The following is a 22,453-nucleotide window of genomic DNA, read 5'->3' as shown; positions in this document are numbered from 1 at the left end:
AAGGTATTATTAACATAGTATTAGCACAAAAAAACATCTTTCACAATCGCAAATATAATATGTTTTTACCACAATTCATTTGGGCACTCTTATTATTTAACATGCGTTATACAAACGACATTGAGGAGAGAACAGTGAATAATGTTTCAATTTGCGTAGATGATAGTAAATTATGTGTCAGGGTAAATACAGGGGAGGATGTAAATTGATTACAGAAGGACACGTAAAGCCTAGAAAATTGAGCAACTAAGGTGCAGATGAGTTTCCCGCCCGTAGATAAATGGCCTGCACAGCACTTGGGTAGAAAGATTCTTAAGCGGAATATTACCTAAATTGGATTGAAACAAATAGCTATTCTGAGGAAAGGGACCTTGGGATTTCATAGATAATAAACGGAAAATGTCTAGTTGACACAGATTCGAGTTGCTGAATGTTTTAAATAGCAAACAGGTTATTTTTTTCAGATCCCCATGTTGTTTTGATTGGTGTCCATGTCAGTAGCCATATGCACAGAAATTGTGGCTGCTATCCTTTCTTAATTACCGTCAGTTCATACCTCCCATCCAAAACCTGCAGCCTTTAAATATTGCAAAAACATCAGATTTGCAGTCTGAACAAAAGTCCTAAATAATCCTGCTGGTGTTTTATGTATTTGAGGTCAATTCACTAAGAGATAATACTGCATGAATTTTTGAGTTAAAGTAGAAGTTCAGCCTAAAATTAACTCTAAATGTACTGGCAGCCACATTCTAAGACTAATCTATCTAACCCTGTAAAGCAAAAATCACTATACATACCTTTTCTGCAGCCGATCCGGTCCAGTCCCACGCTGAGCTGTCAGTGGCGGCTTCTCTTTGTAGGTGTGTGTAGGAGAGGCCAGTGTTGGGGTAGTTACTCAAAAAATGTAACAAGTTACTAGTTACTTCTGTAAATTGTAACGAGATTACTTTACTAGTTACTGCATTTGAAAAGTAACTTCACTACTTATTACTTTACTTTCTTCTTTCTCTTAACTGACCATGTAGAAGAAGATACATGACACTCTTTCTGCATAGAGTTTATTGTATAAACACAGGCTTTGGGAAACATGAGAACAAAACCTGAAAAAACAGAATAAAACATAAAGTGCAACAAAAAGTCATAAACTTCATCCCTCTCTATTCTTCGAAATAACGATTGTATCGCACAGGTTGGGTAACGCAGGAAAGCGCGTTCCTATAGCCTAGTAAAGTAGTGTAGTTACCTCCTATAGCCTAGTAAAGTAGTGTAGTTACCAATATTAGTATTGTAACTAGTTACATTACTTTGTTACCAAAAAAAGTAATGTAGTTACTGTAATCAGTTACTTTGTAACTAGTTACCCCCAACACTGGGAGAGGCAGCCGACAACGGAAGCCCCATAGTAAGTCTATGGGTGACATCACTTCCCAGTCGTTGTCGGCTGTCTCTTCCACACAGCATCTGCCGCTGGAGACCGGATCAGATCAGCTGCAGAAAAAGTATGTATAGCAATTTTTGCTTTACATAGTTAGATAGATTAGTCTAATGCTGGTCATACACTAGCCGAAAAATTGTTCAAACTCATTTTCGAATAACGAACACTTGGCCGTGAGAGCAAACAATTTTGGCATTATGTAATGACCGAATTTTCAATGGTCATAAATTAATCAGTTTTTTCTTTGTTTTGTCACATATGCCTAGTGCAAACAGTTCGGGCCAGAAACACATTAAAGTGATTGTAAAGTCTTGTTTTTTAAAAAAAAATAACAAACATATTATACTTACCTGCTCTGTGCAGTTGGTTTTGTGCAGAGCAGCCTGGATCCTCCTCTTCTCGGGTCCCTCCTGGCCTCTCCCTCCTATTGAGCGCCCCCAAAGCAAGCAGCTTGCTATGGGGACCCCCGAGCTGAGCTGCAACTCCTTGTGTCCATTCAGACACAGAGCTGTCCTTCAGCCCTACCCCTCTCTCTCCTGATTGATTGACAGCCTCGGGAGCCAATGGCGCCACGGCTGTATCTCAGCCAATCAGTAGGGAGAGTCCCAGGACTTGTGGACATCGCTGGACAGAGAGAGGGGCACAGGTAAGTATTAGGGGGGCTGAGGGGGCTGCTACACACAGAAGGCTTTTTATCTTAATGTATAGAATGCATTAAGATAAAAAAAAAACCTTCCTGACTTTACAACTCCTTTAACCTTTCAATTTATCATTTGTCAATTTTCCAAACCGTTCCTTCGATTTTTTAACTCTGAAAGTTAAAACCAATTTTCTATTTGTGCCCATTAACTGGACAAAAAAGGAACGAACAGACCAAATGACAAATGTTTAAACGATTTTTTTGGATAGTGTATTGCCAGCATTGGATTGTGTCTGTCAGTAGATTTAGAGTTAGTTAGTTTTAGGCTGAACTTCTACTTTAACTCAAAAATTTGTGCGGTATTATCTCTTAGTGAATTGACCCAAAGAAATAAAACTTCCACTTTAAAATAACTCATGCAGTATTTGTCTCAAAAGTAGTCAATCCACTAAAAAGTTATTTACCAAATGCATTAAATATTTATGTTTTGCGTTATTACCACTTAACCTTCCTAGCGGTATTCCCGAGTGTGACTCGGGGTAAGATTTTAGTGCCAAAAGCGGTAACCCTGAATCACACTCGGGGTAGCGCTAAGAAGATCGCTGGATGCTGGAAGAGGTTTTACTTACCTTTTCTCCGGGATCCAGCGAAGACTACGAGCGGTGTGCGGCGGCGGAGCTTCCTCCCGATCGTCTGCGAGCCCCGGCTTCCGTCTCCGGCGACGTGACGTCCGCCGGGGGGGGGGGGGAACCGGCGGCAAATTCAAATGTAAAATGCACCAAACACACTGATACCGTTCAAAATAAAATAAAATCACATTACATTGCCCCCCAGTGCCCTTTCCTGCAGTTTTACTGTACTTTTTATGTAAATATATGTATATATATATACATATATATATATATATATATACAGTATATATATATATATATATATATATATATACGTATATATATATATACACATATACATATATATATATATATATATATATATATACATACACATATATATGTATATATATATATATATATATATACACACACACGTATATATATATATATATATATATATATATATATATATATATATATATATATATATACGTAATTCTTGTGAATGAGCAGCCCAAACCAACTGTATACATTATATATATATATATATATATATATATATATATATATATATACGTATATACAGTGGGTACGGAAAGTATTCAGACCCCCTTACATTTTTCACTCTTTGTTATATTGCAGCCATTTGCTAAAATCATTTAAGTTTATTCTTCTTCCTCATGAATGTACACATAGCACCCCATACTGACAGAAAAACACAGAATTGTTGACATTGTTGCAGATTTATTAAAAAAGAAAAACTGAAATATCACATGGTCCTAAGTATTCAGACCCTTTGCTGTGACACTCATATATTTAACTCAGGTGCTTTCCATTTCTTCTGATCATCCTTGAGATGGTTCTACACCTTCATTTGAGTCCAGCTGTGTTTGATTATACTGATTGTACTTGATTAGGAAAGCCACACACCTGTCTATATAAGACCTTCCAGATCACAATGCATGTCAGAGCAAATGAGAATCATGAGGTCAAAGGAACTGCCTGAAGAGCTCAGAAACAGAATTGTGGCAAGGCACAGATCTGGCCAAGGTTACAAAAATATTTCTGCTGCACTTAAGGTTCCTAAGAGCACAGTGGCCTCCATAATCCTCAAATGGAAGACGTTTGGGATGACCAGAACCCTTCCTAGAGCTGGCCGTCCGGCCAAACTGAGCTATCGGGGGAGAAGAGCCTTGGTGAGAAAGGTAAAGAAGAACCCAAAGATCACTGTGGCTGAGCTCCAGAGATGCAGTCAGGAGATGGGAGAAAGTTGTAGAAAGTCAACCATCACTGCAGCCCTCCACCAGTCGGGGCTTTATGGCAGAGTGGCCCGACGGAAGCCTCTCCTCAGTGTAAGACACGTGAAAGCCCGCATGGAGTTTGCTAAAAAACACCTGAAGGACTCCAAGATGGTGAGAAATAAGATTATCTGGTCTGATGAGACCAAAATAGAACTTTTTGGCCTTAATTCTAAGCGGTATGTGTGGAGAAAACCAGGCACTGCTCATCACCTGTCCAATACAGTCCCAACAGTGAAGCATGGTGGTGGCAGCATCATGCTGTGGGGGTGTTTTTCAGCTGCAGGGACAGGACGACTGGTTGCAATCGAGGGAAAGATGAATGCGGCCAAGTACAGGAATATCCTGGACAAAAACCTTCTCCAGAGTGCTCTGGACCTCAGACTGGGCCGAAGGTTTACCTTCCAACAAGACAATGACCCTAAGCACACAGCTAAAATAACGAAGGAGTGGCTTCACAACAACTCCGTGACTGTTCTTGAATGGCCCAGCCAGAGCCCTGACTTAAACCCAATTGAGCATCTCTGGAGAGACCTAAAATTGGCTGTCCACCAACGTTTACCATCCAACCTGACAGAACTGGAGAGGATCTGCAAGGAGGAATGGCAGAGGATCCCCAAATCCAGGTGTGAAAGACTTGTTGCATCTTTCCCAAAAAGACTCCTGGCTGTATTAGATCAAAAGGGGGCTTCTACTAAATACTGAGCAAAGGGTCTGAATACTTAGGACCATGTGATATTTCAGTTTTTCTTTTTTAATAAATCTGCAACAATGTCAACAATTCTGTGTTTTTCTGTCAGTATGGGGTGCTATGTGTACATTCATAAAGGAAGAAGAATGAACTTAAATGATTTTAGCAAATGGCTGCAATATAACAAAGAGTGAAAAATTTAAGGGGGTCTGAATACTTTCCGTACCCACTGTATATATAATATATGTATACATAATATATGTATACATACATATATATATATATATATATATATATATATATATATATAAAATATATATAATAAATGTATACAGTTGGTTTGGGCTGCTCATTCACAAGAATTACATGCAAAATAATGGTACCGCTTTCAGCACCTAAAATCCAAAAGAATCATACCGCCAGGGAGGTTAAATTGTACGTTACCTTTGGTGTTTTTTTTTTTTGTTATTTGTTTGTTTACATGCTAACCCTACACCAGAGGAAGATAGTTCTGTAAATAAATGCACACAGAGCTAATATGAAGCTGTGAAAGTGTCCTTTCTTTCACAGAACAATCTCCCTCCTGTGAAATGTTACAATTTATTTTCATTCCTGAGCTCAGGACAGAACATTTCCACACTGATACATTGTATACTTTTAACTAACTGGCCAATCAGAGTTCACCTCATTGTTATTTTGTACTTTGCTAAAATACGGCCTGCCTACTGGAAGGTGATAAATGTGTGTGTATATAGGTAATTTACTTTAACCACTTCTGGACCAGAAGAATTTGCCCCCTTAATGACCAGGCCATTTTTTGCGATTCGGCACTGCGTTAATTTTACCTAAATAAAAGTGATGTCCTCTTTTTTCCTGGAAAATGTTAAAGCAGAGCCGAGACCCGTGAGATCAAGTCTCACGGGTTGGAGCCGCGGGTTGGAGCCGAGCTGATTTCATTTAGTGGCTGGGCATGCGCAGTGGGACGCGCTGCAACAGCTGATGAATGATGCGGTGTAAGGTTAACCACTTAAGCCCCGGAAGATTTTACCCCCTTCCTGACCAGGACCTATTTTGCGATTTGGCACTGCATGACTTTAACGGACAATTGCGCGGTCGTGCAACGCTGTACCCAAACGAATTTGGCGTCCTTTTTTCCCACAAACAGAGCTTTCTTTTGGTGGTATTTGATCACCTGTGCGATTTTTTGATCTATAAACAAAAAAAGAGCGTCAATTTTGCAAAAATAACAATATTTTTCACATTTTTTTATATGAAATTCCCCCCAAAAATTTTTAACATTTTTGGCCAATTTGTTTTATGCTACATATGTTTGGTAAAAAAAATCGCAAAAAGCGTATTTTGATTGGTTTGCGCAAAAGTTATCGCGTTTACTAACAAAGGGAAAGATTTTTGTCATTTTTGTTGTTTTTTTTTACCGTGTAATGGCGGCGATCTGTGATTTTTTTGTGGTACTGCGACATTGCGGCGGACAGATCGGACCCTTGACTGACATTTTTAACACTTTTTGGGTTACCAGTGACATTTCTACAGTAATTATGCAGTAGTTACTGTAAAATTACACTGGCAGTGAAGGGGTTAACTTTTTTGAGAGGGAGGGGCTATGTGTGTCCCTAGGGGCGTGACTCTAACTGTGATTGGCTGTGGCTTGAGGCGTAGGAACAGTGATCAACGGTTCTACATACTAGAACCGTATGATCACCATTCCTACACAGGGGAGAATGACAGGCGGCTTGTTTACATTAGCCTCCTGCCTTTCTCCCTCTCCACCAACAAATGCGAGTGACCGGCGGACGATCGGGTCCGCCGGTCACACGCGCAGGGGGGGGGTCCGTGACCGCGCAGGAGCGGCATCATGCCTCCGGAGACCTGAGACCCTCACAGGCTAGCGATGTAGACCTACGTCGCTCTGCCTGTGAGGGGCTGAGTGCCGCAGTAAATATACTGTGAGCAGTCGGCAAGTGGTTAAAAAACACTACCCCATGGAAATTCCCTACCCTCCGCAGCTGTGAGCATGCGCACTGGGAAGCGGCTCAGCTGTTGAATGACGTACCCTCACAGGAAGTAACGAGGGTAGGGAATTTTCACGGGGTAGGGTTTTTTTAACGTTACACCAGTCCCGTGGATCGGCATCCCCGCTGCCTAGTGCCCGCTGCCCCTCAGCACCACCCGCGTGACTGACGTAGGGCTACGTCGTTTTGTGCAGCCGAGCCAGCCTGCCGCAGTATAACTGTGGTGGGGGGTCGGCAAGTGGTTAATGAGTTATCTTTTTTTTTTTTTTTTGTGGTATTTACCTCACATTCCATATTTTACTTTGATGAATTGACTCTCCTATTATTTCATGCAATATTTTCTGAAAAGTGAGTCACGTGACCTTCATATCACATGCAGAATCCTTTATTTAATTGACCACTTTATCATTACTATTACTATAAAAGAGGACAAATAATGTTTTTGATGTTAAGTGCATGCATTGTAAGTAACATGAAATCACTTTTTGAAAGATAAATTGTGCATTTTATTTGCAACTATATAAATCAGACCAAAATGAGGGACGAATGGGGAGGAAAGGGGGACAGAGGGACTTTGTTCCAAATCAGGGACAGTCCCTCAAAATCAGGGACAGTTGGGAGCTATGCAATGATGTAATTCCTGGTGCCTGTGCAGTTCTTTCTGTGGCTGTGTTTCACATGTCTGGCTGGAGCTCAAGGACCGCTTTTTAATTATAAAAATGTCACCTTTTTAATTATACAATTGTACATAATGTTGCTGTATATTGTGATATGTTAGAAATGTACTCAAACATATCTAAAAAGGTGCTTTGAAGAGTTCACATGCCTTTGTTTATGATCCAGACATTCGCCTGTAAGCACTTTTAGGAGTAAGTACTGCTATATACTGTTTATTGTTCTCTGCTAAGCAAGAAGGAATGTGATAGCCTAAAAAAAAAAAAAAATAATAATTCTAAGTATTTTGAATGTAGTCAAGTTGATGCTAATCACATCTTTTTTTTATAGATACAGAAGATGTGGAGGGGCTACTATGTCCGGAAGTTTGTACACAATTATTATGCACTGAAGAAATATCTGGAAGGTGTGGCCTTTAAGAACCATTTAGTAAGGTAAGAAAAGGGGTATGAACATCCACCAACAAAAATTAAAACCTCCAAGTAAACCTGGGCAACTTGAGCTTGAGCATATCATAAGAAATGCTTAAGAATTACTAGTAAAAACTCAAGAAATGCGAGCCTTCTTTAAGAAAATATGAACTTTTGAGGGTTGTCAAAGGCTACATTCACACCTGTGAGAAAACCCGGGGGGAGTCCCGGCCATTAGCTGCATGAGGCAGACCCATTAAAAGCAATAGAAGGCTGCCGACTCCTGCAGCCTTTTACAGGTAATTGCTATGCAGTGATCACCTGTAATGGCACTTTTCCACTGCAAGTACCGGCTCGGCTCTACTCGGCCCTGCTTGGCCCGGTTTGCTTTTCCACTGTTGGTACCGCATGGTATGGTGTTGGAACGGTTTTGTACGGTACGGTATGGTTTGCTTTTCCACTAAAGTAGTACTAAAGTTAAGTGGGTGGGATAACAACGGGGTGGGTGGGATTCTCTGATCAATCAGTGGCTAGTAGTGACTGCATGCAAAGGATTGTGGGATATGGTACCGGGTATGGTACCTCTTGGAACCACAATCGAGGTGGTACTGTTTTTGAGAGCCGTACCGTTCGGTTCCATGCAGTGGAAAAGCGCCGCCGTACCGTACCGTACCGTACCGTACCGTACCGAACCGTTCCTACACTATACCATGCGGTACCAGCAATGTAAAAGCACAAAAGCGAGCCGAACCGTTCGGTTCCATGTAGTGTCCACCAGTCGATTAAACATTTGGGAGGTTGACTGCTTATTGTGGTGAATATGTAAGTACATGCCCCTTTTGCTCCTGAGAATAATTATACAACCTAATGTAGACCACAAATGCAGGCTAACATATCTGACATGCCACAACCTTCCCCCAGCCGTGGCTTCGTTTACTTGCCTTTTACCAGTCGTGTGGTCACAGCTTTGTAAACACAGAGTCACTCCAGTGTGGTACATAACTTTTCAGGTTGGGACACTAAGGACAGTGGATTGCGTTGGAGGATGTAAACGAAACCTCCGTCTGGGGTAGGCTACAGAGTAATTATAGAGGCCTCTTTGCGGGCCCAAATAAGCAGAGTAACCATGGCTCCCCCCATAGGTATAGTGGAGGGAAAAAAGTGCAGCCACTCTAGGAAAGGAAGTGCATTACTCCCAAGAATACCAGGTGAAAACAAAAACTCTGAAAAAAAGAAATCATGAAACCACCAAATCTACGGACTGGCAACGTTGCCCCTAGTATACGTAGTTATCCAAGTTGCAAAAAAGACCATCAAGTTCAAACAATATACAAAGTAGTGATAGACCGATATCGTTTTTTTACCGCCGATACCGATATTTTGGTCATCGGATATCGGTATCGGCCGATATCTTCCAATATTTTTGGACATTACATTTTTTTTTTTACTGTAGTGGAGGATCTGGGGGGTCTAAAAGACCTCAAACCCCTCCTCTGCACTTAAAACATTCAAAATGTTTTGAATGCTGTAAGATTTTGAATTCGGCGCCGCCAGTACCCGGAAGTGATGTCATGTCATGACATCACTTCTGGGTACGCGGCGGCGCCAAATTCAAAGAAATGGAGACCAGGGTCAGACGGCGGCGGTGAAGGTAGGATTCCCGGGTCCCCCAGTGGGACGGGAGACCCGGGCGAGCCGCGGAAGTCGACGGGAGGGGGGGCATCCCCTCCCGCTCCTTGGAATGACAGCCAAGTGGCTTCTCAGCCCCATCGGTTGTCATTACAAGACAGCCGACCGTCGGCTATGGACACCTCTACCGGGGTGATGCAATATCGGCAATATCAGTAAATCAAAAGCTGATTCCGATATATCGGGGAAAGTGCACATCGGCCCCCAATATATCGGTGTTGCCAATAATCGGTCAATCTCTAATACAAAGTAAGACAATATAGTTATCATTCTTAAGCAAACAATTGACAGCCGGACTGACAACGTCTGTTGCGAGGGGACAGAATGCGGCCTGGCCGTCTCATGTTTTATCAGGAAGGTGTCCGGAAGAATTGCGACCCTATGGTTTACCTCCTCATCAGAAACCTTTCCCCAGCGCTAGTACTGTCCCCTGGGGGTACCTGTCCCTGATCTACCATCTTGTCAAAACGTGCCAAACCTGGGAGGCAGGGCCTTGAAAAGGCTCTGTCTGACCCAAGATGGTCATCAAAGTCACGTGGGGCGGCAGCATTAAATTGGATTGCTTCCCCCAGTGACCCAAAAATCCATGGAGGAACCATGTTCCTCCTGACTTCCTCTCCATAGGCAGTGCCGCTGTGGATAGCGCCACCTGCAGTGGAGAAAGTAGACTGCACTTACCTACAAGTGTATTTACTTACCTGTGATGCAGTATGTTTTTTTTTTTTTGCCTATTGTAGGGAATTAATGGGGAAACCCTCAAGGAGAGTACATGGACAGAGAAATAGTGGAAAATGAATTTACATGGGCACAGACTATAAGTTAATGCAGCATACCCTCACTAAGACATGCTATGAGAACCACGCATGCGTAAATTGAAACCAAAGCTGATAGTGCTCATTCGTGAGTTTCTGGGGCCACGCATCCAATGCTGGGTATGTCCTGCCATCTGCAGGACAGAGAGGGGAGGACAATTATATCAGCAGTGAGTAAAAAGTAATAATTTTTTAACAAAATCAAGCACAGCGTGGTAATAAATGAAGAACACTCTAATGCATAGGGAGGTTTTTGAAAAATAAGTACCGTTTAAGTAAAGGTAATCTAACCCTTTAATGTTCCTTTTTTGAAGAATATATAAATCTTGATGGTTCACTGGATGTTACTTCTTCCTACTATTCAATATATGGAACTTCAAATACAATACCATATGGATTATTCTCTATGGTAATTGACATATTTTCCCGATTGGGACTGCACTTGTTATCCACAAGACCCAAGTGAGTGGAGGCACTGGCGCTTATTAGAGTATAAATAAGGGTTACAAGTGTATTTCTTACTGAAAATATAGATTTGATAAAGAGTAGTATAATTATTGTGTGAGATAGAAAAATGCGACTGCAGCCATTTTTTTCCACAGAGTTTCTGCTTTCAGAAAATATAACATATCTCTAAGCCTAAAATGTGCATTTTAATGTGTGCACAAACAAATGGCCCAGGCACCACAAGGGTTAAAGTATATGCAAACCCTAGTAATTAACATCTCTTATTTGCTTCCTTTTGGGCTGCTGTACTGTATATAGCAATTAAAGCATTTTGTTATCTCTGTTATTAAAAATGCAAAAGCACCTGTTGATCCTGCCAGTAAGGCTTTCTGTGCTCCCTGCCTCTGCTATCCTTTAGCATTGCTCCCAGCTTTCTCTGTGGGTTACAGGACCCCCCCCCCCCCCATTTTATATTATGGAAAAGGGATGATTTGTTGGCCTGTTCTAAGGTACTAAGGTAACAACACTGCTTCTCCATAGTACAGTATAGTGAACAAGTGTTGTCACCTTAGGACAGGGTTTCTTAACCAGGGTTCCTCCTGAAGTTGCTAGGGGTTCCTTGAGCAATTAGAAAATGTTTGCCTATCAGATAAGTTCCCACTGACACCACTGATCTTTTTAGCTATCTGTAAGGGGGAATTCTTCCTACTGACCATCACACTAATGTATCATGAGTTGTAGTTTTAGACATTTTTAACAGGTGTTTCCTGAGACCAGAAAGTTATTGCAAGGGTTCCTCTGTGTTAAAAAAAAAAGGCTGCCCTGGGACGAGAAGTATGTCACTGGCAGGATCACCAATAAATAAAAATTAAATTAAATACGTGCCTAGAGAATGAAAATTTAAGTGGTTGTAAACCTCAGTCATGGAATCTGAGCAAAACACATATATCTGTATAGCTATCTATATAGCTCTAAGTGTTGTTTCTCTCTTGTGCTTCGTTCCTCTGTTATCAGCATGAGTCACTTCTGAAAAGTTTTCCAGACTCTGGACTTCTTCTGCTGTGTGAAGGGGGGGGGGGGTGTTCCTTTACTTCAATCAGCTCTCACACACTGTAACTGTAGTCCCTCTGTCCCTCCTCTGTGCTGCTGACAGATGAAGAAATATTTTTAATACAATCTGCCCTTTTGAAGGGGTGTAGAGAGGAGAAGACTGCAGATAAACAAGTAAAACTTATGTAGGAGGATTTTTTCATCTCTTTGTATCATCTGAGGCTGTTCACTTAAAGAGGAAGTAAACCCTCCTCTGCAAGCTATACCTATAGATAAGCCTATGATAAGGCTTACCTATAGCTACTGTAAATATCTCCTAAACATGTACAGTTTAGGAGATATTTACCTTACATGCAGCCAGTGACGTCACTGGCGCATGTGCTCTGAAGGAATGGCCGCTGGTGCCGTTCCTTCAGAGCCCCGTGCCGTGACCGTCGGGAGTGACGTAATCGCAGGTCCGGCCAATCAGATGGCCGGATGCCGCGATCCCGGAAGACGGGCGACTGAATATGTCGCCCATCATACAGGTAAGCGGGCGGCACGGCGGGGGCTCGTTCTAAGGTAAGTATTTCATAATGAGCTAGTATGCGATGCATACTAGCTCATTTTATGTTTCTCTTTCAGGTTGTAAAAAAAAAAAAAAAAGTTAAATGAGTTTACAACCTCTTTAAAGCGGTGTTCCAGCCTCCCCCCTCCAAAAATTAAAAGTCAGCAGCTACACATACTGTAGCTGCTAACTTTTAATATTAGGACACTTACCTGTCCTGGAGTCCAGCGATGTCGGCACCGCAGCCAATGTTTCCATCAGCTGTCGGGTGCTCCCGCTGCCATTGACGGTCAGGGAACCCGGCAGTGAAGCCTTGCGGCTTCACGGACGGGTCCCTACTGCGCATGTGCGAAGCTGGGTGCGCATTCGGATTGGCTCGGCGGCGGAGGAGGGGTCCTCACTTTGCCGAGGCACTGTTCCCGTAAGTGGGGAAGGGTACCTGTCAAAAGCAGGTACCCGTTCCCCCCTCCCCCCTGAAAGGTGCCAAATGTGGCACCGGAGGGGGGGGGGGGAGCAAATAAGCAGAAGTTCCACATTTGGGTGGAACTTCGCTTTAACTGGGTATATGTGAGGGTTTACAAGCACTTTCATGCAGCCACCACATCTAAAGGTCAGTACACTGCAATATATACAAATGTTTGTTCTTGGGTTTAAAGACACTTTAAGGGCTGGTGCCATCACTGGTACGATGTGACAAGCTCATTGTTATACACAATGCAGGACAGGTACATTCCTGCAGCTACTCATGTATATAGTTTTTATTCTGTAATAAAAACAGTCACAGCAGATTTGAAGTTGCAGATTTCTGATCAGAAAGTCACACCAGCATCCTCAAAGCTAGTCAAATTTGGTGCAGTTTCATTAAACTCAGACATATTATTGGCTGTCAGAAAGGCATTGTTCTGCTGTCCATCCTCATTTAACTATCCCATAAGATCTCTTAATGAAGTTAAACCCCAAGTTCATGCCAATAATTCTGTGGCAAGAGTTTGTGCGGCATAACAATTCATCACTTGTCAGGGAGGCACTTTTAGTTTATCCATTTAATAAGGGCATCCTCTTGCTCGCTTAATTAGAAGTGAACGGTTTGCATATTTACTAAATGCGGAGTGTCATTGCCACCACGGCCTATTGCCTGCATGAATTATTTCTCTATCTGCAATAAACAGCTGGGTAATTATTACCGCTATAATCAGATAAATTCCCTCTGTAAGGCTTTCTTACATGGTAATTCTTTGAACTCATCCGACGCTCAAGAAAATTTATGAACTCCAGTATCTTGACCACTTTCTCACTGACTGCCGTCCCTGTCTTCCTTCTCAAGGACACGAAGAGCCGTAAACAGTTTGTAAACACAGAGAAGCACCAGTGCAAGCACAGAATCTATTGCTGCTTTTATTTATAGTTAATTATTATTCATGGTGAATTCTGCGTAATCTCCAGCACCAAATAATGCAAACAATACAATTTATTACAGTTGGTCTCAAAATGGAAAAACAAAAATTCTTTGCTTTTGTCCTCATATGATTGATATTTAATTTTCAGGAACGAATTCGTTTTTTCAGTATGGATCTTAAAGTGTTTGTTACCCTAAACAAAAAAAAAAAAAAATAGAGATCCTGTTTCCTTATAGCAGGTTAAACAGCACAGTGCTTGTGCTGTCTAACCTGCCCTTCTGGAAACCGTAAAAAACCTGGCTGATCCTGCCAGTTTCTGCCCTCCCCTCTGTGTCCTGACCACGATAATCAAGGCTGCTGAGCCCTGACTACTGTGGTTTGCCTGTGTGCCTCCGTCATCCACAGCTTTCTTCTCTGCTCTCCCCCCTCCCCTTCCTGCCTGTCAGCTCAGGAGCCTGCGTCCCTGTCTGCACCCCCCCCCCCCCCCCCCGCTGCTGTTAATTAAAAAAGTACAATGTCACTGCCAACCCCTTTCTTTCAAGCTCCCATCCTGCACTGTATAAGTGCTTGTAAGAAAAGAAGGCTCTAAATAACTTTTTGTAAAGTTGCTTCAGGCCGGTTACGTAATTCCCGGCTGCTCTGATAACATAATCCAGGGCTACAGGAGGAGGAGCTAAACGGCAGCTCAGCGGTCACGTGACTCCTGGCTGATGTCAGAGGGAGAGCTTGGCTCCTCCTGCTGTAGCCCTGGATAGTAATAGCAGAGCGGCTGAGAGTCACGTGACCGGCCTGAATACACTTACCAAAGTTATTTAGAGCCGTGTTTCTCAAGTCTGGTCCTCAGGGCACACTAACAGGCCAGATTTTAAGTATTACCTTGGGGAGATGCAGACTAGAATACTGCAATCACTGAGCAGCAAATTTTATCACCTGTGATGTATTTCAGTTTTCTTGCAAACCTGGCCTGTTAGTGTGCCCAGAGCCTTAATTTCTTCCAAACACTTATACAGTGCAGGATGGGAGCTTGAAAGAGAGGGGCTAGCAGAAAAGCAAAATTTAGGATTACAAACCCTTTAAGCTTGCCAAACACAATTCAATATGACTGTACAATCAATCTACAATTTACAAATACACTATATGTGCACACCCCTGCAAATAAGTTCTGGTATTTCCAGTGAAGGTTACTGTTAATACTACAGCATACAAAGACATTTTAGTCAATTCTACACTTCCAACAGTTTGGGGAAGACCCATGTTCCAACATGACTGTGTCCCTATGCATAGATTTAGCTCCATAAGGACATGGTTTGATGAGTTTGGTATGGAGGAACCTCAACCCTACTGAACATCTTTAGGATGAATTGTAATGCCGATTACAAATCAGGTTTTTACATCAAAACATCAGTACCTGACCTTATAAATGCTTTTTTGATTGAATGGGCACAAATTCCCACTGATACACTCCAAGATCTTCTGGAAAGCCTTCCAAGAAGAGTGGAGCTGTTAAAGCCACAAAGTGAAACTAACTGTATATTAACCACTTTACCACCAGAGGATTTTGCTGTCTTACGTCTGGGCCACTTTTTGCGATTTGGCACTGTGCAAATTTAACTGACAATTGCGCGGTCAAGCAACGCCGTACACAAACGAAATTTACGACCTTTTTTTCCCCACAAACAGAGCTTTCTTTTAGTGGTATTTGATCACCTGTGCGATTTTTACTTTTTGCGCTATAAACAAAAAAAGAGCAACAATTTTGAAAAAATAACAATATTTTTCACATTTTTTTATATGAAATTCCCCCCAAAAAAATGTAAAAATCAAAATTTTTTAACATTTTAGGCCAATTTGTTTTCTGCTACATATTTTTGGTAAAAAAAAATTGCAATAAGCGTATTTTGATTGGTTTACGCAAAAGTTATCACGTTTACTAACTAAGGGAAAGATTTCTGTCGTTTTTGGTGTTTTTTTTTTAAGTAATAGCGGCGATCTGCGATTTTTTTTGCGGGACTGCGACATTGTGGCGGACATATCGGACCCTTGACTGACATTTTTGACACTTTTGGGGTTACCAGTGACATTACTACAGTAATCAGTGCTATATATATGCACTGTTACTGTAAAAATGACACTGGCAGGGAAGGGGTTAATTTTATTGGAGAGGGAGGGGTTAATGTATGCCTGGTGCTTACTGACATGTGTGGGGGGAGGTGACTGAGTGACACAGGGACAGATCGCATGTTCAGCTATGCTGAACCCTGCAATCTGTCACTGCCTGTCACTTAGGAGATCCGCCCGCTTGTGTTTACACAAGCAGGCGGATCTCCACACTAGATCCCCGACGATCGGGGAAGAGCAGCGGCGATCGCCGCTGCTCCTCCCCTGGCCCGACTCCCGCTGTGACTGAATACAGCGGGAGCGAGCCTCCGGCGGCGCGCGCTGCCGAGAAGGGGGAGTGTCTGCCGACGTAGTTCTACGTCGTCAGACCTACAAGAGCCACTTTGCTGCAGTACAGCTCTAGTGAGCAGACGGCAAGTGGTTAACGTCCATTGTATTGGAATAAGTGTTGGGTTTCTATGGTAGTGAGCCCTTGTTGAAAGCCAACACAGGGTTCACCGGGGCTCGGAGTCCAAACCCCAGCCTGCTTCTGCACCAGGGTCCCAGATCATGGGGATGTACTTGCAGCAAAGTCGAACCAAGTCACGGCCCCTAGATAGGCATGGCTGACAATGCGGAGACCACTTGCATGTTCAGAGTTTAGCTGGCATTAGGCAGAAGAGGATCCAGGAAATGAGCAGAAGTCTGGGCAGGTGGCAGACAAGTAAAAATGGTAGATGAAGCTGGGGTCGGTCCAAGGGTAGTGAGGCACAGAATACAAGTAATACAAGGCAAACCAGAAGTTCAGAGAAACTACGAAGTTGCTCAAGCAAGCAGGGGTTCACTGAGCATGTCTATATACAGTATAGGGAAGCAGACTGGGAGGCGGGCCAGGAAGTGATAGAATGGAAAAGGATATAAATCCACAATAGAGCAGGCTGAGCTAGGTTAACACAGAAGCCAGCAGTACATGTGAATGATTTAGCAAAACAACTGCAGCAAGGAGTTAAGAATTTCACAAACAGAAAACTGCAGACTGGGCCATAATAATAGGATATCAAAATACAATTGTCATGTCAGGTTTTACATACTTAAAGAGGAGTTCCAGGCTCCACCAAAAAACTTAAACGTAAGCAGCTACAAATACTGTAGCTGCTGAATTTTAATATGAGAACACTTACCTTTCCAGGGATCCAGCGATGTCCTCCCCCTAGCCGATCAATCGGCTTCTGGTGCAGGCGCCGGCATCTCAAGTAAGGGAAACAGGAAGTGAAGCTTTGCGGCTTTAAAGCCAGGTTCCTACTGCGCAAACAGTAATGGTCTTGTAGTCTTCCGGGACCTGTGATGTCCCAGAAGAATGTGGAGCAAGAAGGGATTCCGAACTTCCAGCTCAGATCGCCACAGTTCATCTGACTGGAAGTAGGAGCTGGTGCCTGTCAAAACTAGGTACCCACCCCCCTCTTCCAAAAAATTGACAAATGTGGATGCAATGGAAACAAGTGGAACTTTCCCTTTTGGGTGACGTTCCGCTTTAAATAGTGTATCTAGCCCAAAGTCCTATGCAAAAATCCAATTTATGTCCAATTGGATAGGCCCTTACACCAGATATTTATTGCAATTTTGCTAATCTAGCAGATTAACCAAAATCGGATTACAAGCAATTATTCTAAAAAAAAAAAAAGGCAAATGATTTGTTTTCCAATAATTCTCTGTTTCACCACAAGACATCCAAATCGAACCACACTCACTTCACTAGTAAAAGATATGTAGTAAAATTATAATGTGTGTGTGGGGGAAAGGGATCCAGGGGGTAGGGGTGATTTATTTGGAAGGAAAATTGTTGCCCAAGCTGGGAGTTAAAGCTTATATCAGCCAATAGGGGTATCACCTAAACTCCGAGTTTTCTGCAATGAGCGATGGCTAACACGGTACAGCACTAAACTACAACATATTATGATAAACTCAATTTACAGCTTAAAAGAAGTATGGGAATTTATTTTTGTTCGGTCTGGTGCTGCATCTGTCCCCTGCTGGCTCTAAGGCTGAGAACCAAGCGATTAAACCCCGCTAATCGCTCAGTTCCCAGTGCTCCTAGAGCACAGTGCTCCCAGAGTCAGTCACTGACTCTCTGCTCTGCGGCTTGCTGAGAGGCTAAGCTGGATGCCGGTCTAGGCATGTGGGCAGATCCCGAGCCTGGATCAGCTCTGTGAAGTTAACCGAAAGCTGAAAACGAGTCACAGGAGAGCAAAACAATCTGCACTCCTGTGATCCACAGCAGAAGTACAGCCAAATGAGCTTTGGGTGTACTTCTCTTTTAACTTTTTAGGCTTTCTAATTGTAGCATAATGGCAGTGTTTTCTGGGTAGCAGCGGTAACCCATTGATTGACTTATTGCTAGGAGTTGCTCTTTAGCTTGACAGATAATTGGCCTAGTATGAGCATGTTAAATTCCTTTGTGGTGTCATTATTATTTAGTAAACTATGAGGTCCCTTCAACCAAAGTTAGAAGAATCCTGCTGATACTCAGTTGTGCGAGGAACAGTGAGATTAATTCCCCCTCAGGAGAACAGCTGACAACAAGCAGCCCTTGGCTAGCTGTGAGTCAATTTATGTTACACAGGAGTTTCCAGATAATGAAATATAAATGAAGATGGGTTTACTGAACTTTGAAGGTGTTTTACTGCAATCTATTCAGTGACATATAACCTGCTTAGTAATTGCTTAACGGCTTTTTCTGCACAATATAACTTTTTTGTTTTTCAGCACTTAAAGGGTCTCTAGGCCCAACATGTGGTGTATATAAAGGATCTACTGTTGTCAGTTTAAGGGCCATTGTTAACAGACCTTTGACTTAAAATGCAGCATGCTTTTTATTTGCAGTTTGAGATGCTTCTAAGATAATTCATAATTCATTGACAGGTGCATTTGACCTGCAGTTTTTTTCTGACCCGTATTTGACCCACTTCAATCTGCTTCTGCATTGCTATAGACTTGTATGGGGAAAGAAGCAGTTGCCAACATCAATAAACTTCCATTGACACTGGACCTAAGCCAGTCTTTCTCAACTAGGGTTCCTTCAGAGGTTGTAAGGGGTTCCTTCTAATGACCCCTTACCTAAGGGGAATTTTTTGCCACTTACCACTTTGCCACTAATCTTCATGTTAGGAGGACCTCTCTCTCTGAACAACAATGTAACGAGCCCCTTCTCATACTAACCATCAATATAAGAGGGCCCTTCTCTAGTGACCACCAGTGTAGGTTAGGCCTTCTCTCTCTAGTCACTAATGTATAGATCTCTCCTTTCACTGACCAAAAATAAAAGGGGCCTTCCTGCCACCGACCACCAATGTAAGGGTCCCTTCTCCACTGACCACCAATGTAAGGGTCCCTTCTCCACTGATCACCAATGTAAGGGTCCCTTCTCCACTGACCACCAATGTAAGGGACACCTCTCCCACTAATCACAGTAATATTGATATCTGTATAATCTCTAGCAGGAGTTCCTAAAAGCCTGAAAATGATTGCACGGGTTCTTCCAGAGTATAACGTTTCCGAAAGACTGGTCTGAGCAATATATGGAAAAGTCTAATCGTTTCTTAAATGGAATGCACTGTTGTGACAGGTTGACTTTGGCAATTCTGCTGATTAAGTTAAGACTGGCTGATAAGACTGGACAGAAAAGGAAAGTATGTTCTCCATGGCAATTAGTTAGCTGCTATAAAAAAAAAATCCCATCACCACCTCTTTCCTCCTCCCCTACATACACACACACACACACACATACACACACACATGCACAATAGTTTAGTAGAAGAATTCACATGTCTGCTTATACATTACTGTTGCTCCCCATGCCCTACTCCATAGAAGTCATTGCTTATATGTACTACCCTAATAAGTGCCAACAAGCCTGAAACAGCTGTGTGCAGTTATTTATAAAGGGCTCTATAATATGAGGCTATAACTGTGCTATAAACCAGTGGTTGTAGATGTACAGTGGAAAGGGCTAGGCTTGTTTTGCTTTCACCCATTACCCAAAAATGAGGAATACACCCTCACATATAGGATTTATGATGAAAGTGGGACAATTCAATACCTTCTATTTTACTTGGAATGCTTTGCATTTTTCATTCTGAATTAAAAAAAAAAAAAAAAAAAATAGCTGGAATCTGATTGCCTAAATCTTTCCTTTCTTTTTTCCTTTTCCCACTTCCATTTTCCATATTTCCCCTTACTCTTTTTGTCTTTACTTTTTTCCCCTTTTCATTTTCTATTTCTTTTCCCTTTTCATTTTCTCTTTTTCTTTTCTTTTTCCTCATTTTCATTTTTTCTTTACCTTTTAATTACCCTTTTCATTATTATCTTTTCCATTTCCTTCCATTTTTCTTATTGTCCTTCATTTTCTCTTAACCCTTTCCTTTTTTAATTTTTTTTTTTCACTTTCTTTTCTTCCCTTTTTTTTTTCTCTTTTCTGTTTCCTTTCCTTTTTACATTTTTTTCTGCTTTTCCTTTACCCTATTCATGTTCCCATTTTTCATTTTCCTTTTCCTTTTTCATTTCCCTTTCTCTTTGTGCCTAATCCCCTTTTTATTTTTTATTTCTGTTATCCCATTTGCTATTCTATTTTCCTTCCTCTTTTATTTTATTTTTCTATTCCTTTTACCTTTTGGTTTTCCCTTTCCTTTCTCGTTTCCTCATCTTTTTCTTTGTCCATTTCCATTTTCTTTTAAACTGCCCCCCCCCCCCCCCATTGCTACCCTTACTCTTTTTTCTCTTCTTTCTCGTTCCCCTTCCATTTTCCCTTTCCTTTTCCCCCCTACCTTCCTATTTTATTTATCTTTTCCCAATTTCCCTTTTCTTTTTATTTCCTTTCTACTTTTGTTTTTCTCTGTCAAGCTCTCCAGTTTCCTTTACAAAACAGTAGACATTGAATGTGACAAATACAATATATCTCTTTTAAAATGCCCCTAATTCATAAACCTTTGTGAAAATAGAACCTGGAGACATAATGTACACCATTTGCAATCCTTGAGGATCTGTTTTCATAAATGCAGAGGTAGAAGACAGATTTCCAAGTATCCTAAGATGCAGTCTGCTGCTAAATATTTTCCCTCCAACTACTGTCAGGAACAAAGCTTTTTTCTTTACTGGACAGCTTTCTTCCTCTATAAACCTCTCTAAAACCTACATTTATTTGATTTTCTCCACAGGCACAAACATAAGTGTCAAAATGCTTGTTTTTATTTGTAAAATATCTTTTAATATTGTTTCTTACAAATAAATCTCAAGGGCATTTCATGGGAATAACTCTAGCCCATGGGCATTATGAGATACTTGTCAAGCGTAATGCAGAACTATTGCAAGATTGTCATTTCATTTATTTTTTCACTTCCAGAGGTTGTTCTTATTGCTCAAAAATGACCCAGTGCTTCAGCTAATCAACCAGTAATTTCAGTGTGAACATTTATAGCACTGTAGGTTATGTTTAACATAAGCATTGCCATTGTAATCACATAACGTATCTGTAGCCAAAACTTCTCTTTTTGTTTTTCACGTTTTGGATACAAGAAAAGTGTGGATTAGTTGTAGAACAGAAGGTGAAGAGGAATCTTCCAGTGGGGACACTTGCTCTGTGATAACTGTTGGATTCCTCTCAGTTTGAAGAGATTTCCTCTAACTTCCTGTTGTGTCTCTGGTATAGGAAGGGAGCTGAAAAATCTGCAACAGAGTACAAAGAGGAAAAAAAATAAAACATTTTTTGGATTTTTAATAATTGCCTACTGTTCATAAACTTAGAAAAAGTCTTGACATTGGTTACACTTTTATAAAATAATGAAAGCATATAATTTTACTATGGTAAGAAACAGAATGCCTATCAGGGTTTGTTTTTCTATTTGTATCTCATTGGGCGTTCTAGTTTTTACATCCTGTCCTTGTCCATCATTGTCACTATAGTAGGAAGTGGGAAATCTCCAGGAAGACATGGAGAGCAATAAAAAGCTTACAGAGGTTCCTGCCCTGCTGACCATTAAAACTCATCTCCAGGCAAATAATAGCCACCCCATCACCCTCTAAACTCACCGCTGCCTAGGTTTTTTAATTGGCGTGTGGTAGATAATTAATCCAGTACTGCAGGTGTGCCCTAGTTGGCCAGTTCCCGATGGTTTCCTCATGCTGACATCACTGCTAGGTAGGAAGTTTCCACATCATGCAGGCAGTGATGTAGACACTCGATGATGAATTCCAGCTCCTGTCAACAGAAGAAGGGGGAAGACTTGGGACTGGACTGTTACATGAGCATGGAGTAAGCAAAAAGGGCATTTTGATTTTTTTTTTTTTTTTTTTGTAATGGTGGTGATCAGTTTTAAGGGTTGAGGGATAGGGGTAGTCTGAAGATCAGCTTTAAGTTTAGATAATTTGTCTGTTCTTCCAGCATATTAGGCATATCTATAAAATCTGGAGAAAATAAAGTTTTCTACAAAAGTAAGTAAAGGATCTACTCATTTGACATCTTTTATGCTGTAGGAAAATACAACACAGAATCTGAATGGTAACTTTAAGCAAGCTGTGCACTTCTATGAGGAACTATCTTTTCTCCAATTCTTCTACATACACTATATA

The 22,453-nt window shown here is 41.5% G+C and overlaps 1 protein-coding gene across 2 annotated transcripts in view; it reads left to right on the top strand.

Moving 5' to 3' along the window:
- Positions 1–22,453, top strand: part of SPATA17 (spermatogenesis associated 17) — a 270,854-nt gene that overhangs the window by 89,004 nt on the left and 159,397 nt on the right. For both annotated transcript variants that reach the window (XM_082249589.1, XM_082249588.1), the window contains one exon: positions 7,714–7,817. In XM_082249589.1, the coding sequence (XP_082105715.1) occupies positions 7,714–7,817 (104 nt within the window). The remainder of the gene's footprint in view (positions 1–7,713; positions 7,818–22,453) is intronic.

The sequence above is a fragment of the Pelophylax lessonae genome, assembly GCF_965119305.1.
Source record: "Pelophylax lessonae genome assembly, chromosome: 3".
Taxonomy (NCBI): domain Eukaryota; kingdom Metazoa; phylum Chordata; class Amphibia; order Anura; family Ranidae; genus Pelophylax; species Pelophylax lessonae.
The sequence above is the reverse complement of the archived record's forward strand: the minus strand, read 5'-3'. Positions and strand labels throughout refer to the sequence as shown.